Source organism: Asterias amurensis, chromosome 19 (assembly GCF_032118995.1).
Source record: "Asterias amurensis chromosome 19, ASM3211899v1".
NCBI lineage: Eukaryota > Metazoa > Echinodermata > Asteroidea > Forcipulatida > Asteriidae > Asterias > Asterias amurensis.
In genome coordinates, this window is record NC_092666.1 from 13,456,638 (window position 1) to 13,477,995 (window position 21,358).

Consider the following 21,358-nt stretch of genomic DNA (forward strand, 5'->3'; position numbering starts at 1 on the left):
GAAAAGCCTGGCTTGGGAGATGGAGAAAAATGTTAAGAGAAAATTCTGCTTTATATGCAGGCTTGCAGTTGATCGAATGGGTCCTCGTTTTTCTTATCTACGAGTGGCATAAAAAATACCCAGAAAAACACTGTTTAAAAAATGAATGGAAATGTCCTCTGTTTTTCTGAAAATGTGTAGTTGCATGTCTGATTATGGTGCACTATAGCACGCCTTGAATTTCGTTCTTTTTGAAGGGGCACAGCAACATTGTTTTGGTTAGGGTCACATTCTATGAGGAAAATGTCAATTTGTGTTGGAACTTAGCGAAGAGCACCACAGTAAAAGCACAATGCACCATCTGTATATGTCAAATACTGCATCAATCTCTCGCAATGAGGGGCAAGCGGACAAATTTAATGGTGGGCCTTCTTTGGCTTAATTTGAGGCCTGCCGTAGATCACATAAATTCAGACTGCGCTTCTTTAAAAAGTGTGCCTGCCCTCGCTGTCGCCCAATTACACGATTCTCCTTCGATGACGGAGTCTCTTTGTCAAGATTTTGCTAACCAAAGATCTGTAATGTAATGCTACACAATTAGGGGGTAGGGAAATGTCAAAGTGTAAAGGCGCTATCGTACACCATTGAAAGATTTACAAACTGTTCCTCAGATACTTTGTACACAGTGTATTAGAGAAAGAGTCTAGTGTCTGAGTCAAAGTTGGGCATCTTAGCAAGATTTCGTAAAAATTTGAGTTGATTTGTTAATGGTTGTTTCTTGATGACATCATCTTTGAGAGGGCAAAGCCATTTTCATTTTGAAAGGACACTTCATTAGAAAATCTTAAAAGTCGATGGGAAACTTTTGAAGGGGCACCATGGCCAAGACCAGGGCAACAGAGACGATGGCCTCCGTGGCCTACATATATGTGAAATTCCAGGCAGGCATTACATTTTCACAGTTTTTCAAATAAAAGTTACCCGATTTTCATTACAGTTATGCTTGACATTTTTAGATCCATTTACATATAAAAATGTAGTTGTTAGGGACGAGCTCATCTTTGTATAAATCTTCCTTTGTGGAGTTGAGTTTCAGCACAATTCTCTTTTAAAGATGTAAGAGTAATGTTTTAGGTGAAGTTAGGAGTATTTATTCCGGCAAATAAGCGTGTTCGGATGCACGGCTCAATTTACTCAGTTTACTGGTTAGAGCTGAACTCATCTTTGTATAAAAATTTAAGTTGATTTGTTATTGGTTAATGATTTTTTTATGATGACATCGCAGTTTTTTTGCTTTACATTATTTAGACGCATTTACTCTGTTAGGGCCGAACTTATCTTCATATATAAATCTTCCTTCTTTAGTGGAATTGAATGTCGGCACATTGCTCTATTAAAGGTGTTTGAGTGAATGTCTGTTTGAAGGGAAGTTAGGATTATTTACCCGACAAACAAGCCTCATCGCATTCAGATGCACGGCTCGATGCTTGCCTCCAGCGGCACGGATTGGCCGACGATTCTCTCGTACGTGCTCTTGTCCGAAGTTGTCAGATGATGGAGGATTTTCTTTCCACTCTAAAGATTCAATGCTACCTGAGACTCATCTGTGGTTTGTTTTCAGAGATGGATGGAATTAATAACGTTTCAAATTGGGAACTTTTATTTAAAGACATGAAAGATAAGGTTGGTGATAATCAACAAAATGAAAATTACCATGGACTGATTTTGTCCGACAAGTTTGCATAGCAAGAAAATTAGACTGAACTTATGCACACTGAATGCTGAAATTGAGTAGCAAATCATGTTTTTTTAGTTGCAATTTGAACATTTTTTGTAGCATTTTGCTCTGCTGTACAGGGGGAATCGTTACCTGAATACACAGTTGGTCACTTGCAATATGAAAACTTATTGATTATAACTTTCATAATAAAAAGAAGTTGTTTTTGCAGCCTGCTGCAATCAAAATAAGCACCATGTATGTAAATATTCCATCTGTATGTTGTACCTGGAATTTAGTTCTATTGAAACTGACAGTGGACACTATTGGTAACTACTCAAAAAAATTATTAGTATAAAACCTTACTTGGTAACCAGTAATGGGGAGAGGTTGATGGTATAAAACATTGTGAGAACCGGCTCCCTCTGAAGTGACGTAATTTTCGAGAAAGAAGTAATTTCCCACGAATTTGATTTCGAGACCCCAGATTTAGAATTTGAGGTCTCGAAATCAAGCATCTAAAAGCACACAACTTCGTGTGACAAGGGTATTTTTTCTTTCATTATTATCTCGCAACTTAGACAACCGATTGAGCTCAAATTTACACAGATTTGTTATACGATGCATTTGTTGAGATACACCAAGTGAGAAGTCTGGTCTTTGACAATTATCAAAGGTGTCCAGTGCCTTTAAAGGCCTGGACACATTTGGTAATTGTCATCGTAATTGTTTTTGTGTATACTACCGGCTTAAACAATTAGAAAACATGTCATATTCGTTGCTGGGATGGGAAAAAAATGAAAATAAAATCCCTACCTACCTACTCTATTTTTGGGGGCTCATTACGCTGCCTAAGCGAAGTACTTGACACAACACACATTGGGGCTCTAACCTTTCAAGTGGAGTGACTGAAACGATTGTTTGGTTGACCAGCTGGTTTCTCCATAATTCAACTCATTATTTTGGGCGGCTGTCTCATAGTTTCTTCTTTTCTTGGGCTTGATAAGTCTTAAGAATGTTGCATCAACATTTCTTGCAGCTATTTTTGCTTTTGATTTGAATGTTGGTCCTATACATGTAGGTTTTAAGTGGTAAAAGAGCTGTTGTACTTCTTGGTAAAGACATTCGTCTACGTAGGTTGCATACAGCAATAAAAATTTAAAACAAAATTAAAATAGGCGTGTCACTGATTTCCCTTTTTTTAATCTTTACTTTGTGGGGTCATAAAAACTGAAAAACCTTTTTTTTCTTAGCAATGACTTCTTTTATTGCATCAACTAAACTGAACAACTCTTGCATGCATCCATACTTACTCCTGCATGCATCTGTACATACATGTACGTACATGTATTCCAGTTGAATAATCAATACTGTCCCTCATTCCAGATAATTTGATGTTGAAGAAAATTGATGTCACGATAACTCTAATCTTCTTATCAATATGAATTTATCTCACCGATTCTTCAAGAGTTCGACTCGATCCCCCGTCCAGGCTTATGCTTAAAAAAAAATCTAAGGACAAGGACACAAATGCATTTTCTCTTTAGTAAAGGTTACCCTATGAGGAAATTGTAAATTTCTACTGGAGCATTTCAAGAGCACAGGCAATTACTGGGGGCATAGAGGCAATCGCCTTGGATGCCTCCGTGAAGTACTGTATCGGGTCTGGCTGTCATTTTCAGTTGAGCGCATGCATACATACCATGGGTGGTACGATGTGTATTTTTGTTTATCATTGGGTCTCTGGATCCAGGAGTCACGTTCGCTCATCACCGTTACCATTAGTGTGAGATTCCAACCTTAGCAGCAGGCTGCATTCCTACCATGGTTGAGGTGGCACGGGTTCTGAGGTTTGCTGGAATGTTCTAGCCCTGTTCGCATGATGGCAGTTTAGCATGGGTCCCTTGCCTAATTTTTAGCATGCTTGTGAAATTTTAACAAGTGAGTTTTTCTCTGAAAAGACAGTAATGTTTGGACTATGCAAGGTCCCTAGTGAAGTCTTGTCAAATTTATGGACAGATTTAACATTATTGTTGGGGTTAATTCGGGAAACTTGCACTGGGTATTGCTTTTGGCATGGTTGTGAAATTTTAACAAGTGAGTTTTTCTCTGTGAAAAGACAGTAATGTTTGGACTATCCAAGGTCCCTAGTGAAGTCTTGTCAAATTTATGGACAGATTTAACATTATTGTTGGGGTTAATTCGGGAAACTTGCACTGGGTATTGCTTTTGCATCAATGAACATAATGATATCCATGCAGAGAGTTTGGATGTTCTTTCCGTTGAAACTGTTTAATAAAACAGCATTTGTAAGCCTGGAATTTCAACATTGAGAGGTCAAGGCCATTTTTAAAGCCATTGGACCCTTTCGGAACAGAAAAAAAAGTTCACAGATTTACAAATAACTTACAGGGTTTACAGAAGGTAATGGTGAAAGACTTCTCTTGAAATATTATTCCATGAAATGCTGTACTTTTTGAGAAAACATTAAAACAATATCAATTCTCGATATCAAGATTTACGGATTTATTTTAAACACATATCATGACACGACGAAACGTGCGGAAACAAGGGTGGGTTTTCCCGTTATTTATCTCCCGACTCCGATGACTGATTGAGCCTAAATTTTCACAGGTTTGTTATTTATATATTAAGTTGTGATACACGAAGTGTGGGCCTTGGCGATATTGTTTACCGAAAGTGTCCAATGGCTTTAAATGTTTATGGAATATTTTTGAAGGGGCACCAAGGCCAAGATCAGGGCAATGGAGTCCATGGCATCTTTATGGTCTAGAGGCCACTGTGTAATTCAAGGCTTGAATTGTAAGGCACACTTTTTTTTGTAAAAACATTCAAAGTCGCAGGGAATCAGGGCAGGTGTGCCCAATCTGTTATCAGTTTTGTATTACTATTATTAGTATGAGTCCTGTAGTAATGTACACTTGTTAACTACATGTGATTTACAACCCTACATGTAGATAAGAAATGATAGGGTCCTTGACACAAGAGGCATTTGTTTTGTAAAGGGAACTGGGAGGCAACCAATATAGAGCTGTATAAAAAGGAAACACTATAGTTATAGGCAACAACCGGGAGGCAATCAACTGTACTGCATAAAAAGGGAACATTTTGTATTGGATTTGAGTCTTTGTATGGTGAGGTATCAGTTTATATTTGGTTTGTGGTATTACACCACATGTATATCTACAGGATGTACATGTGCTTGCCAGGTAGATTATGTTCCTTTGAGAAATGTTCTTGCTTTAGATTCCACTACCGCAAAGTACGTGCCTATGTGGCACCTTAAGCCCCCCCCCCCCAGTAATATACAGACGTGATAGATTTGTGCGATGCGCCTATTTGAATTGAATGAACTAGATCATTCATGTCCAATTCCCCTTCTCAAGCTTACACCCCGACACTTTTCCTCCCCCATTTACTCTCTAATGAACCTCGTTTCACATTGTGTGAGTTGGTCGGCGTATTCTAAAGTGCGGCTGTTCCTCTTTTATTTCGCTCATTTAAACGGCGAAGCTTTCCTCAGTGGTGCATAATTCCTTAATGCTAGGCAGTACTACTAGCTCAAAGTGTTAGCCAGATTTGGACACTCTGTTTTACTCGGTCGTGCCTAATTCCTTAGTACTGCATGGCAGTACTACTAATTTCTAGTCGTTATCTGCCATTAATACATGTAATTTATTTGTAAAAGAACAATTCGGACACACAGATAGGCCTGATACCTCATACCCTTTGTTCATTGCCTTGATGCCCTTGAAATGCTCTGCAGTAGAAATTTACAAATCCTCATTGGGTGCCCTTTACCTAGTAGAAACTGCTTTGGCGCCCTTGCCCTTTCAAAAATAAAACATACTGGGACACCATGTTTTAAATTTGGTCACCCTGTGTTATCTGTCATTTACTGGTAAACTAATTGTAAGCGATCAATTTGGACTCCCAGTTTTTAAATATCCAGCAAATTTGTACACCCTGTCAAGAAATATCTCAAAGCTTTCCTATTCAATGTTTGATTGTTAAGGACCAACCAAATGTTTTTCCCATTTATAGTGCCTTTATTTATTTCCTTGATTTGTACTGTTTCTTGTAAAGCGCTGCGGAACCCTGTGTTAGAATTCTCTATGAATACCTGTTATTACTTTTAAAATCCTGGCTTAAACCTATGTACAAGTAGAATACCTGGTTTTGTTTCCCGCAGGTACCCTAGCAAACAATTTGGACACCAATTTTTTCAATTTCCAGCAAATTTTGACACATTTACATGGTGCTAGTACAAATTCCTTAATAATTATGTGGTTGCTATCTGTTTTTTGTTCCTGCAGGTAAACGGTACCCTGGTGACAAACTGCAATCATCTAGAAGTCGTCAAGCTCATCAGATGTAAGTATCTATTTACCATTACTCTGAATACCAGCTATTTTCTTGCTTATTACAAAAGAGCCCGGTTCTTCAGGCGCTCGTTTTCATTTGAGGGCGAGTGCACCGTAGCGACTTAATTGTCACCAGGGGACAGTTGCAAGGACAAAATCTTTTGCCTTGTGGAAAGAAAAGAAAAAAAATTGAATGAAAATGAAAAATTATTGAAATTTATGATGTGTTCGTAATCCCCTCTAAGGCATGATAAACTGGTGAAAGGAATTCAAGGTGAATATCATTTACTTATTGCCTGTAAAAGTGTCTCAGATGAAACCTTTTTCACTCTCCGCTTTATAGGAGGCAGAGCTTCTTCTGAAATGGCAGATCTTTGTTCCTTTAATTATTAACACAATCCTGAACCAGTTTTTGTTTTAAAGGATAAAACATCTTTTTTTCCTGTTTGAGTTGACTCAGTTACCTGTCATTTTGTTCTTTGCCTTTGGTTTTAAAAACACCAAGATTAAGACTGCGGATGTTTAAGTTTGTAAGATGGTGTCAAATTGTAATTGAATTGTAATTATTTCATAGCCGAGAGTTGCAACCCTAGGACCTGTGTTGCGGGTGAAATATCAGATGTTTCTTCTTATTGACTGACAAAGAAAAAAGGAAATGGCTCGATGACAAACGTCTACTTTTACTAAATTGACAAATCTGCTCTTAAAAGGAAAAAGAGAACAAAACTAATTATTTTGTGGCCTGGGATTATTTCACGGATGAAGATGATCTGATTTCACTTATTTGGTTACTGATTCCTGTTACCGATAATCTGTTACCATCTAATTCACGGCTATTTGGTTTATTGTATGATGCACTTTTTGCGATATTCTTTGTGAATTTTTGTGAAGTAATTTTTCAAGATAAAGATCAGCAAACTGTTGTTCTGCCAAGTGGATTTATCACAATGTCTTTGTAGCAAAAAGCCCATGATGCAAGGCGACAAAATATAAAAAAATCTAAAAATGTTTGTTTTTTTTGGTTGCTGCAAACTGTTTTTTTGTCGTTCATTATGATGTCCAAAAACATTTGACCATAATTAACCCTCCCCCCCCCCAAAAAAAAAAAAAAAAAATACACCAAAAGGACCAACTTTTTATTTTGGTAAAAAAAAAAAAACCCAAGACATCCCTTTTTAATTTTGCTGCCTGATTTAAGTCCTTTTATTGGGACATTACTTGATGGTCACACAAAGTTAATTTACATTCTCATGTTTTCTTTGCATCTAGCTGCCTCATATGCTGCCTTAACGTTACTCGGCCTACCACCAGGCATGAAGAATCAATCTCCGCTATCCCCGCCACACCAAGCTATTACAACCTCTAAGCCTAACCAGAGGAGACCAGTAACGCAACCTACTCCAGTTACGGTAAGTCATCTTAGAACCTCGATCCTTTTACCCCCAAATCCTGTTAGCAAACTCGTATCATGAGTTGGGCAAACCAAAGATGTAAAAGAACTCAGTGAAGAATTGTTGGTCACTCAAAGTAAACTGAGTAAGTCTGGTAAGTCATCTTGGCCTAGTTGCATTAACCCTGTAACCACAAAAAAACTCGCTAAGCACAGAGTAGTACTGCGTCGCGAAAACAGGTTACCAGCCCTAGTTATTCTAATATGACATTGTTGTGGCTGGTGCTTGCATCAATTTTTGTTTAGCAAAGACATTTGTCAACAGTATTTTCGGCTTTTGTAAACAGCTTTATGAAATTGGGCCCTGATTACCTAAATCCTTACCTCAAAACCTGTGTACAAACTTGTATCGCGAGTCGATTTAAGGCACTGAACGCGTTTGGTAATTGTTAAAGACCAGTCTTCTCACTTGGTGTATCTTAACATTTAAGCATAAAATAACAAGCATGTGAAAATTTGAGCTCAATTGGTCATCGAAGTTGCGAGAAAATTATGAAAGAAAAAACACCCTTGTTGGACGAATTTGTGTTCTTTCAGATAGGAATAAAAGACTTTTAGCCAGAAGTCATTTATTATTTTAGTGAGAAATTACCTCTTTCTCTAAAACTACGTTACTTAAGGGTGAGACGTTTCTCTTAATGTTTTATACTATCAACAGCTCTCCAATGCACGTTACCAAGTCAGTTTTTAAGTTATTTGTTTTGAGTAATTACCAAACGTGTACCTTCCCTTTAAACTGAACCATCTTCAAACCCCATATCACAACTCTCCATCCAAACAAATAATCCTGGCCAAAGTCTCAACAGAAACTAATATCGCAACCTTTCAAAGGGTCATGGCATCGGGGACATGGGTCTTTCAAAATGTCCTCACCCGTCCACATTAGACTAAGAGTAATTTCTCCTCTGTGGGACTCCCCTTATTCACCATTCCAGAGATAGTTGGCAACTATAAACATACAACCAGTGAAATAAACGGAAAGCAAAGCTGGCATTAACCAAGACTGGCGGGTGTTCGACTTAAGAGAATTGCTAAAAACCAAAACTAATTTTAAAGGGCATGTCAGCTTGCCAAATATATTTTATGAACATTCAACTTCTTGGTACAATAACTGCTCCATGTACATAAAACTGTTGTTCAAAACAGGACTCAATGCTTGAAGGGAAGATGATTGGTCATCACTTTTTACAATTAATTGCAACAACATTTTTTGTTAAAAAAGCCACAGCAGTGTTTTATAGTGTAAAGCATTTTGAGAAACATTTCACTGAGACTTGTAAGGAGTAACAAGTTTTGTGCCCCAAAATTTGAATCAAAGAAAGATTGTGTATTCTTATTAGGAATAATTATTCCGGCGTGGACATACATGTATTCGCTCTGGATCTTTGGTGATGTCACCACCTACTGCTTATTGAAATGAAATTTTCAGATGTTAAAGGAACACGTTGCCTTGGATCGGTCAAGTTGGTCTTTGAAAATCGATCTGTAACCGTTTGTTGTAAAATGTATATGGTTAGAAAGATATTGTAAAAGTAGAATACAATGATCTTACACAAATATGCCTCGAAATTGCATGGTTTTTTTTTTACCCTGTCGACTAACACGGTCGGCCATTTGAGTGATACTTGTGTGGATCATTATATTCTACTTTTAAAACGTCTTTCTAACCATATGCATTTCATAACAAAGGGTTTCAAACGCTTTTAATAGACCAACTCGTCCGATCCAAGGCAACGTGTTCCTTTAATTTTATTGTGTACCAAAGCCTAAAGTAAAACTTTGCCTTTTACATAGTGTGTGCTTTTGTCTCTGACAATGATACTTGAAACCTATTCAAGTGAGTTTCAGTTTTGATAAGTTACGAGTTAACATGATTAATGCCTTAGGAGTTCATGGGCGAATCTTTATGTACAGCTAAATAAAATAGGATATATGAATAAAACTTTACACATAAGGACTGTAAACTAATCTAAAAAGGAGCTACATGTATGTACACGGGCTTGGCAGGAGGAAATGCAAACTCATGGACACAGAGTTGCAACCAAGAACACGGAGAAGAAGAATTAGTTTCGTCTGTGGCTTCATCAAGTAAAGATCACTTTTTGGAAGAACCTGCGGCTTTGTAAGGAGTCAGTTGGTTTGTTTACTGTCTTCAGGAGACTGAAAGAGTCTGGAAAAATTGAGGCTTTGCATGGTGGAATATGATCGAATGGAATTTTAATCTATGGCGTTTTGTGTTTTAAGAGGCGGTGGCTCTGTAAAGAGCCAGTTGGTTTTCATTTGTACATTTTTGGCTAGTGTGCTTCAGCCATCAACAGGCGACTAAAGGAGAGGAATTTTCTAGACATGTGTGGATGATACATAAGCTAAGACTGATTAACAACAAAGATGGATTTCTTAGATGTATAAAAGTAGCAATTGTACTAATAAAAAACTGGATGAGAAAAAGGAGAAATAGGAGGATGAGAAATGTTGTAATTATAAAAGACTTTCAAAGTAAAGAAAATCAGCTGTTGAGAACCTACTGCTCTTCGACTTTCATGTACTGCTCTTCTGCTGAGGCGATTTTCCTAAAACCTTTGTGAAATCTATACCCAGGGAGTTTACCAAAAAGTGGAAATGCCATCATTTCAACATTGAACTCCTGAAAACTGGGTCTTAATTTCAGGCTGCTTATTTGTCAGCAACAACTTTCGTCCATGAAAATAGAGATGAATGGCAAATTTCCGTACCAGAGGCGTTTTTCTGGATGGCATCTTCGGTACTTCCATGTAAGTAGGTCTAGGTCTACTCTATCTTCCACGACGATAACAGTTGTTAAACCTTTTTGGTAGGTAATTAAAGCCTAAGGAATCCCAGAGGTACATCAAAAACGTGATGTAAGTAACCGTGGAATTGTCCTGAGGAGTGCTGCAGTACATTCTAGTTTTAACGTCCTAGTTTTAACGCAGCCTGAACTGAGACGCACAGACCCTTTAAACAGATGTCGCCCATGTGTGTATTCGGACTCCTGGAAGGGTGACAATATAAACCTCTGTGTGGAGTATTAATCAAGGTTTGCTGCTGGCAGACTTCCCAGACACCAGACTCTTAAGAATCTACACCCCTAGCCTGCTAGCAGAGCCAAGGAGCTGCCTGGACCTCATTTCATTATACTGTATCAATGCGGTTTGCGGCAACACTTTGTGAAAATCTCTTTTCATCAGTGTTTGTTCTGAAAAAACGTCTGTTCTTTTCATGTTGTTTCTGAAAACCCCAGAATCAACACTTAAAGACATTGGACACTGTTGGTAATTTTCAAAGACTAGCCTTCACTGTTGGTGTATCTCAACATATGCATAAAATAACAAACCTGTGAAAATTTGAGCTCAATGGGTCATCTAACTTGCGAGATAATAATGAAAGAAAAAAACACCAATTTCTCACGAAGTTGTGTGCGTTAAGATGGTTGATTTTGAGACCTCAAGTTCTAAATCTGAGGTCTCGAAATCAAATTCGTGGAAAATTACTTCTTTCTCAAAAACTATGGCACTTCAGAGGGAGCCGTTTCTCATAATGTTTTATACCATCAACCTCTCCCCATTACTCGTCACCAAGAAAGGTTTTATGTAAAAAATTATTTTGAGTAATTACCAATAGTGTCCACTGCCTTTAAAAGAGATTTTTAGAACCAACACTACCGCAAACCTCACCTAGTAAATATTGAGTTCCAAATGTATTTACTCCAACGCAGAACAAATTAGAATCTGAATCCCTCTCTCGTCTCTTGAGTATGTAAGTGAGACTTTAATTGCTTCTCTTCACCCAGGAGTATAGGAACTGTGATGGCAGAGATTTTAAGTTGGTGATCTACATACTTGGGCAGCACAGGCTGTATTCTCCCCAGGGAGCTGAGATGATTCGAGGAATGACATAAATGGGGCGGTGCCCTGGGGTTGATATTGTTCACGCGCCGTGCGTGTCAAATTCTGCCCATCATTGCACTACTATACAAATGTTCGTTATACATGTAATTGATGATACGTGTTTTCTTTCTTCTACTTTGTCTTCAGCCTGAGAAAGATGCAGAGCTGAAGAGTGAGAAGATGACAACCTTCAGGAGGATGCTTGACCAAGAGTTGGAGCTGTACGAGGTTTGTATTAACAATTTCTATCATTTTGTGAACTGTCATGATTTTCTTCTTGTTTGATTTTCTATATCAGTTGCAGAAATGCTTTTAAAGGCACTGTACACATTTGGTAATTGTCAAAGACCAGTGTTCTCACTTGGTGTATCCCATCATAAGCATAAAACAACAAGCCTGTGAAAATTTGGGCTCAATCGGTCAACACCCTTGTTGGAAAACTTTTGTGCTTTCAGATAGGAATAAAAGACCTTTTATTATTTTAGTGAGAAATAACCTCTTTCTCAAAAACTATGCTACTTCAGAGGGAGTCGTTTTCCACAATGTTTTAAACTATCAACAGCTCTCCAATGCTCGTTACCAATTCAGTTTTCAAGTTAATATTTGTTTTGAGTAATTACCAAACGCGTACCCTTCCCTTTAAGTCTATCAATTAAACTTGTACTACGGCTTCAGAGCTCAAATTTGACACTGGATCACAGCCCTGAGGCCAATAGTTTGAGTGTTAGGCTAGTAAACTCGTAACCAGATAAGCCCGGCGGTCTTCTATTTTCTATTTCAATAGAAATACCTAATGGTGTAACAACAAATAATGTTAAAATGTTGATTTTACGTCTGATAAAATACCTTTCAATTCTTCATTTAATGGAGTAGTAGTTACCACACATAAGAAAAACTTATGGAGATAAATCTTCTCTAACAACTCTTTAGTTTCTTGTTTAAAGCAATGGAAACTATTGGTAAGTGTCAAAGACCCGTCTTCTCACTCGGTGTATCTCAACATGTGCATAAAATAACAAACATAAATTTGAGCTCAATCGGTCATCGAAGTTGCGAGATAATGAAATAAATAAAACACCCTTGTCACACTAAGTTGTGTGCTTTCATATGCTTGATTTCGAGACCTCAAATTCTAAACTTGAGGTCTCAAAATCAAGTTCGTGGAAAATTACTTCTCTCTCGAAAACTACATTACTTCAGAGGGAGCTGTTTCTCACAATGTTTTATACCATCAACAACTCCCCATTGCTTGTAACCAAGTAAGTTTTTATGCTATAATTATTTTGAGTAATTACCAATAGTGTCCACTGCCTTTAAAGGGAAGATGATTGGTAAGCACTTTTACAATTAATTGCATTAAAAATCTTTGTTTAGAAGCCACTGTAGTGTTTTACAGTGTAAAGCATGTTGAGAATCATTTCACTGAGACATGTAAGAAATAAAAGTTTTATGCCCCAAAATTTGAATCTGAGAAAGATTTTGTATTCCTATTAGAGATTATTCTTCCGGTGTGGACATATTCGCTCTGGATCTTTTATGATTATATATCTGAAAAACGTGACCACCTACATTTGTACACCCTATGTACAGTACATATTGCCTATTGAAATGACATTTTTAGATGTTAGTTTTATTGTTTACCAAAGACCAAAGGTAAACATTTTATTTCACACATTATATTTGCTTTTGTCTCAGACAATGATACTTGAAACCTATTCAAGTGAGTTTCAGTTTTGATAAGTTACCAGTTACATGTAATTCTTCAGGAGTACATTAGTAAATGTTATACAGCTAAGCGCGTAATAGGATATGTCTGATAAAATACCTTTAAATTCTTTATAATGGAGTAGTAGTTACCACACATAAGAAAAACTTATGGCGATAAATCTTCTCTAACAACTCTTTAGTTTCTTGTTTAAAGACACTGGAAACTATTGGTTATTGTCAAAGACCAGTCTTCTCACTCGGTGTATCTCAACATGTGCATAAAATAACAAACCTGTGAAAATTTGAGCTTAATCGGTCATCGAAGTTGCGAGATAATAATGAAATAAATCAAAAACACCATTGTCACACAAAGTTGTGTGCTTTCAGATGCTTGATTTTGAGACCTCAAGTTCTCAATCTGAGGTCTCGAAATCAAATTCGTGGAAATTTACTTCTTTCTTGAAAACTACGTGACATCAGAGGGAGCCGTTCTCACAAGGTTTTATGCTAATAGTTATTTTGAGTAATGATCAATAGTGTCCACTGTCTTTAAATGGACAAAGTTAAATGTATACACTGTCAAAGAGTGTGTTCTCAAGATGATTCTGGTTTGGTAAAAAATTTCTGGTCCACCAAAACATTTTGAGATCAGTGGTCTTGTAGATTTGTCTTCTGAATTTTCCAGCCCTTCATTTATTAATTTTGTTTTACTTTTTCCATTAAAATTTAGAAAACCAAAGCCGAGTACGACATCCATCCGACAGAGAAACTCCTCAAGGAACTCAATGGAATCAAGACTCGTATTAAGGTTGTGGAGCACCAGTTGAATAAGACTGCCAGCATGCAGCCAAAGGTGAGATCTTAAACATCTAGGAAGGGGAAAGGGTGGTTGTAGTTTACAAAGTTTTGAGTTTGTGTATTATTGGTTCAGTGGTAGTAGTAGTAGGGGGGCATAGTCCGACAAGGGCTTTCATCGCCGAATCTTGAAGTTGCTACGAGCTCTCCTTTCAAGGTCCTTCAGTCTCCGTTCGGCGTCGTAATTGTTTCAGGCTTTCCTTGTGTAGGCTCTCCAGGTTGTTCTGGCACCAGGGCCCAATTTCATGACTGTGCTTACCGCCGAACTCTGCGCTTACGATCACGATTCCCCGCTTATGTGCAAGCGCCGAGTTTCTGCGCTAGCATTGTAAGCGTTGAATGCCTAGTAACGCGAAGTGTGCACGCGCAAAAGCCAACATTCACCGCTAGCCCATGAAATGCGCTTACCGTAAGCACAGAATTTCCTGCTTCCTTAGCCGATTCTGTGCTTACGGTAAGCAGAGCCATGAAATTGGGCCCAGGTGGTAAGGGAGGACGTATTGGTTCAGTCAGATGGGTTAAATAATGTGGCTTGGATTTAGTGGGCTGTCCAAACAACTCAATAATTTCACAGTCATGCTTTGTCATGTTTTTGTCTTTTGTGTCCGTTGTTTGTCTTGTCCTGTATGGCATCCCCAAATCAAGCAAACGTTTACCGGGGATTGCCACCATTTAACTTACTCTGTCATTTTCCTACTATTACTATTTAGTTTTCATTAGCTGTTTTCATCTAAATCTTTATTTTGTATGATACATTGTACTTGTAATATTTTTTGTGGAATGGAAATAGACGTTGTTGAATATGTTGTTGACTGTAAAATGTGAGCATTTTTTTTTACACTTACAGTACTTTTCAGAAAAAAACAAACCAGGGATTCTTCACATGCACAAGCTGATTATTATTTTTAGAATACTTTTTCTCACCTTTTGAATTGTTTTACTTTTTTCGTCCAGTCACAGATGACAGAGGCAAGAGAGGGGGTGAACCCCGATCAGGAACCTGAGAATCGGAACGCCAGGCACGAACGAAGCAACAAGAACAGTCAAGATGTAAGTTTGAACAAATTTTGTTTTGAAATTTCAAGACAATACACCAGTGTTTCGTGGTGCTGTGTAACAGAAGATGCCGCTAAGGAGGTATTTTTGTCTGCCCTGTGAAAAAAGGCATGGGACCAGTCATATTCATAACCTTATATGAAAATTTGGCTGGTAACTTGTTTCTGCTAAGCCAGAATTTACCTAACTAGGCAACTAGGTTTTCTAAAGAGCTCTTGAAAAGTTAGGCGCAAGTGAGTTTTTTGTTTTTGTTTTTTTTTCTACAAAAAAATAAAATACAAATTTGCATTTTTTACTTGGAAGAATCTCTTGTCGATTAATTATTCCAGAAAATGTTATTTTGTTTATTATCTCTTTTTTAAATATTCCCAAGGCAATAGCTCCGACTGTTCATTTTTGTTTCTTTTGCATAATTACTTTTTAATATTGCAGAATCATAAAGAAAAGCGTAAAACAACAGAAATTAGATCGTGGGTGAGTTAAGCCAGCCTTCCAGGGCGTGGCACAGGGTGTGGTACTAATCATTTGGGTGTGGTACTAAAACGAATAAGACTCCTTAGCCCAACTGCAGAATCAACGATTCATGGACACTTTTTTCTAAATTTTTGTGAGGCAATCTTTGTTGGTTGAAGGTACCCTGTGTTACACAGTGCCAATGGTAGTGCTAAATTTTAATTCAAGGTGACTTTTTTGGTACGGTTTGAAAATGTCACCATATCATGTGATCTTCATGGTTTTTTTTTACCAAAGGCAAAATGGATTTTGTTAAAAAATTAACTTTCCTACTTAAGCAAAGGTCCTTTTCGCAACTTTGGCTTAGACCCCAAATTGGGGCTTTGCCAGTAATTTTGAAGCTGTACACTTTTACTACAGGGTGGATGGTGCCTAAAATGGGTTTGGTAAGGGAGCGTCTCAAAAGTCGGAACGGTAGGAACGTTCTTTTTGGATCGCAAGAGTATCCCCGCCGCTTTTGTCCGCTCCACAGGACCGGTCTTTTGGAACGCTCGGCGTATACTTTGTCATGATGTTGCGATCCTGCGGGCATATGCCCGCAGGAACGTTCTTTTGCGCTAGGAACGTGCCCGACTTTTGAGACGCTCCCTAAACGGCCTAATGTTTAATCACTTGGGGCTTTTACCAAACCCCATCTTAGGCTCCTATTGATGTTGGAACCACCAGTCCAATTTATTCGCTGTACTCCAAAAATTTATTGCCGAGCCCAAGCTGGAGCTGGGCCAAGCTGAGGTTTTTGGAAAGTCCCTATGATTTTTTTGTTTTTATCTGCAGTTGGGCAAAGTAGTCTGGTAGCTGAAAATGTTACCTCACATTAACAGGAGAACTTACCTGCACCTGGCTGAAACATTGCCAATCCATTGTCACTTGCACCGCCCAGTTCCCGAACTCACTACCGCCTGTGAATGTTGTCTGTTTCGGAGTTCAGTAAATACATATGTAGATGTGTAATTTTGGCTCCTCAAGGGAACACGATCCTAACATTAAACAAATGGAAAACAAATCAAATCAAGTTATTTATAATGTACTGTGTATGTTGAGTCACACAGAGTGTGAGTGCGGAGGTCGATTTCACAAAGAGTTAGGAGTAGTCCTAACTTAGGACTAGTCCTATATGAGACAATTAAAACGTATGGCTGGTCCTAAGTTAACTCAAGATAAGACTAGTCTTAACTCTTTGTGAAATCCACCCCTGGTCTTTTAACAATTACCAATGTTGTCCGTTTGCTGTAAGATGCACTATTTTGTTCTCTTGACACAAAGGAACGCAGCAGGATTCTGAAGAAAACAATCCTAGTATGTACAAGGAATTGTACAATATATTGCAAAACAGGAGAATGATTCAAAAGAGGGCGCTATCAGAAGAAGCTTGTTCACAGTTCGGCGTATGGCGGACCGAATCTTCAGTCAGGGGGGAGAGAATCGCCTGCCACACCCACATTCAACCCAGTCCAATTTGCTAACTTGCAACCCTTTCGCTCTATATGTAAACGGCACCGAAAGCAGGGCATCCTGAAACTGTCCAAAATAAACAACAGGGTCCATTTTTATAGAGCTAAAAAATACTTTAAAAAAGCTCTGCATAGAAGAGTTTTGCTGCAGCATCAGGCTCCGTTTGATGTTGGAAACTTTGAGCAAAATGTACACAGTCTCAAAATTGATGATGGAGCCCAAAGTTCAGCCGACCAAGTCATATGTGTCATAATATGGGTGCGTTCGTTTAGCTTCCCTGGGTCGAGCCCGGTGTGTTGCGTGTTTTTTTTCCAGGACAAACGTGTGCAGATAATTACCCACGTTCGTCCTGGGAAAAAAAAACGCCACACACCGTGGTCGACCCAGGGAAGCTAAACGAACGCTACCTATGTGACTGGTATACTGCTGGGCAAAAAATTGTTTAGCAATATTTGGTACATAAGCAGTTCTATAAAATTGGGTCCCTGGTTATCACAAAAGCCTCCCATTAAAGCCCGGTTCATACTTCCTGCGAATGGGAACGCGAAGCGAATTTGACGTGAATTTGACGTCACACCCTCCTTTCGCAGCAATTATTCGCAAGGGAGTAGAGCAGAGTTCAACTGCTGCGAATTGTTCGTTGCGAATTTGTGACGTCAAGATTCGCTTCGCATTCGCATTCGCAGGAAGTATGAACCGGGCTTTACTCCTCGACTTGCTTAAATAAAAGCACAAACCAATCTATGACCCTCCCTTTATGTTACAAAGGGCTCATTGATTCGAGACCTCAGCTGCTGTAGCCATCCCGCTCTAATGCCAGTAAGCAGGCCGACCCATCACCCATGCGAGCATAACATTTGTATTTATCCTGACGATGTTTGTAAGTGGGCCACAAGGTCCTGCGGCCAACAGGATGAAGTCAATCGCCTAGGGTGGATTAACTGGAGAAGAAATGAGGCTCGTTAGTTTCTCTGATCCCAGCAATGCGCTGTATTTTTGACCATGTGAGGGCGCTCCTAATAGTGTTTTTATCACTTCCGGGGTATATACGTGATTCGTCCTGCATCCAGGTTTAATTCTGGGTTCAGTCACTTTTGTTGCGCCGTAGTTTTAAGTTGCTTTAGAGGTGGGTTGTGAAGCTCCTTTAAAGGTCTTATTGTCCAGGATGGATATGATGTGTGTGATGGTAATGCGTTCCAAGTCTTTAATAACCGTTTTGGGTATTAATGAATAAACCTCCGGAAGTGATACAAATATGGTTGAGAGTGCCCTCACGCTGTCAAAAATATGGCGCATTAAACTGCAGGGTGCAGGAGCAGTGATGGAAACACTCCTGACCTACCAGTTAAGTTTTATCCCTTAATGAATCATCCAGTCTCATGTGTAAAACTAATTTAACACAGCCATTTAGTTTTTCTATAATTTTAGTCTTCCACATCTAAATAAAACATGTTGTCCTCATTCCCTTTCTACAGTTGCCTCATGGTATTGTCCATGCTAGGCAGAGATCCAGCCCAGAGAGTCTTGGTGTTACGATCGACGCCCCGCCGGGAACAAACCTCAAGAGAAATAATTCAGACGCACAGTCCAAAGACGCTGCTAGAAAGAAGCACCTTCGCTCTGTGGTTGGTGCTGAAGCAGAGATCAGGAAGAGGTCTGATAACATCGAGGCGTTAGGAAGGGTAAGATGACAATGACACTAATGATGACAATCCCGACAGTGACAATGCTGTTGTTGACAATCTTGACAATGACAATCCTGACAGATTTAATTTTGGTCTTACCCTCACATCGATGTGTGTTAGCACTGTAAAATCAGTACTTTCGGGAGTTCTGTTAAAAAAATCACAGGTATAATACTCGGGTGGGATTCGAACACAACCTTTGCAATTCTAGAGCAGTGTCATACCAACTGGACCACCGAGATTGCCCGGTAGCTAGAGGCAGTTCGAATCCTACATTTTACCAGTGGGTACCACAGTGATTTAACAGTAATTATAGCACTGTATACTTGGGACTTTCCCGAAGAAAAAAAATCACAGGCATATTACTCAGGTGGGATTCGAACACGACCTTTGCAATTCAAGAGCAGTGTCATACCAACTGGACAACCGAGATTGCCCGGTAGCTAGAGTCAGTTCGAATCCTACATTTTACCAGTGGGTACCACAACAATTAAACAGTAATTGTAGCACTATATACTTGGGACTTTCCCGAAGAAAAAAAATCACAGGCATATTACTCAGGGGGGATTCGAACACGACCTTTGCAATTCTAGAGCAGTGTCATACCAACTGGACAACCGAGATTGCCCGGTAGCTAGAGGCAGTTCGAATCCTACATTTTACCAGTGGGTACCACAATGATTTAACAGTAATTATAGCACTGTATACTCGGGACTTTCCCGAAGAAAAAAAATCACAGACATATTACTCGGGTGGGATTCGAACACGACCTTTGCAATTCTAGAGCAGTGACTTTCAAATTCTGACACTAACAATCTTGTCAGTGATAATCCGGACAATAACAAACCTGACAATGACATTCTTAATAGTGACAGTACTGACAACGCTACTGACAATGACAGTTTTCTTGCATCATCAGAGTGGTCTAGCACATCGGACTCGAGTTCTGGGGCCAATTTCATAGAGCTGCTTAAGCAAAAAATTTGCTTAAGCACGAAAATAGCTCCCTTTTTTTTACACATGTTACTGGCCAAAATTTCATGCCATATACATTGCTTATGACTATTATTTAGCTGTTGTTTACTTAGCATAACAATTGAGTGGAGTCTTGGCCGGTAATCTGATTTTACTAAGCAATGAATTTTTTGCTTAAGCAAAATTTTGTGCTTAAGCAGCTCTATGAAATTGGGCCCTGATGGCAAAGTGATTCAAGTGCGGTTTTGAAACTCGGTAATTTGAATGCTCTTCACTATTATTCTGACAATTTGTTTTGAAATGTTTTGTTGACAGAGTTATTCATTACCAGCTGAGCCTGGTGGAGGAGAGAGTGACATGGGAGACAGCTCCCCTAACTCAACTCCCCCTACCAAGAGAAGGACAGACACCGACTCCAGCGTCGACACATTCGACAGTTCCGCCTCCTCGGTAAGTCACAAATGTCACAGGCCGGTTTATATGGAAGTGTCGTGGCCGAGCGGTTAAGAGCACCGAATTCAAACTCTGGTGTTTCTGTATCGTAGCGTCATACGTTATCGACCCTCATATGTTTTCGGTCCCCAACTTTGATTCCCGTTTACCGCGAAATTGTGCAAGCTGTACCGGTGACAGAAGCTATGCAGTTTACTCACAGTCTGTATTTTCATCAGTCTTAATCATGCTGAGAACAAAGTTTCCTGTCGTTGGTTATGCTCAAACATTTATAAAATGATTGATTTTTGGTACTAATCACTAGTGCATTATTATGCCAACATTCAAGTGAGTCAAAGGAACATCATCCAACCTCGAAAGTTCAAAACAAAATTACTATCTGCTAGATTGAGTTTCATTCTGCTTTAGTCACTAGATGGATCACGTTAGGTGGTTACTATTTGGGATTCTATGGTGCGCAAACGTGGGGAAAATGTTAAAATATTTTAAGTGAAAATGACAACAATTTTTGTTATTTATTTACTGCATAACTGTTATAAATTCCGATAAGTGTAATAAATATTAAGTCTACATTTAAGAGAAAATATCATAGATTGGTTTCTTATCTCCTGAAACCAAACATTACTGGTCTGAAATGGGGGAAAACGGATTGTTATGAAGTGTGAGTGCATCAAGGGGGGGGGGGGGTGGGGTGTTTTACTTTCATGCCTTATGATATCTCTGGATTCTAATATAGTAGCCATAATGCCTTAGGACAAAAATGTAATTAAATTTGTTAAGAGTCAGTTCAGGTAAATAGTTGACATACTTGCTCACGGTCAAAAAATGAATTTTTTTTATACTTTGTTGGTGGAAGGGCCTTGGGGTGCAAGTAAATAAAATTGCATTTTCAATTCTATATATAGCCCGTTGCCATGGTTACGGCTCATTTTGTTTTTTGGCCATTTTAGGCCGATTTTGGGGTCTGAAAAACTGGTTTTTAGCTCATATTTACAACTCCACCCAACCAAAATGCAACATTATTTCAAAAAACCTTTTATATCACTACAAAGTATCATCCTTGGCCTTCCTTGAGATAAAAAATTATTGCTTTAAATATCACCCTTGTGCTATTTTTGCATTATGCATTACAGTATGTTTTTAGAACTTGCAAAATCAGCATTTTTACCCTATTTTTGGACCCCAAAATGTCAACTTGCCAGGGGTCTCAGAAAATTTCCCTTTCG

The 21,358-nt window shown here is 38.7% G+C and overlaps 1 protein-coding gene across 13 annotated transcripts in view; it reads left to right on the forward strand.

Moving 5' to 3' along the window:
* The window catches only part of LOC139951321 (rho guanine nucleotide exchange factor 11-like), a 120,116-nt gene that overhangs the window by 48,322 nt on the left and 50,436 nt on the right, over positions 1-21,358 (forward strand). For 10 of the 13 annotated variants that reach the window (XM_071950154.1, XM_071950152.1, XM_071950161.1 and 7 more), the window contains 8 exons: positions 6,034-6,091; positions 7,351-7,490; positions 11,584-11,664; positions 13,874-13,996; positions 14,953-15,048; positions 15,487-15,528; positions 18,495-18,701; positions 19,995-20,129. In XM_071950154.1, the coding sequence (XP_071806255.1) occupies positions 6,034-6,091; positions 7,351-7,490; positions 11,584-11,664; positions 13,874-13,996; positions 14,953-15,048; positions 15,487-15,528; positions 18,495-18,701; positions 19,995-20,129 (882 nt within the window). The remainder of the gene's footprint in view (positions 1-6,033; positions 6,092-7,350; positions 7,491-11,583; positions 11,665-13,873; positions 13,997-14,952; positions 15,049-15,486; positions 15,529-18,494; positions 18,702-19,994; positions 20,130-21,358) is intronic. The other 3 variants (XM_071950153.1, XM_071950160.1, XM_071950162.1) reach the window with 3 other exon arrangements.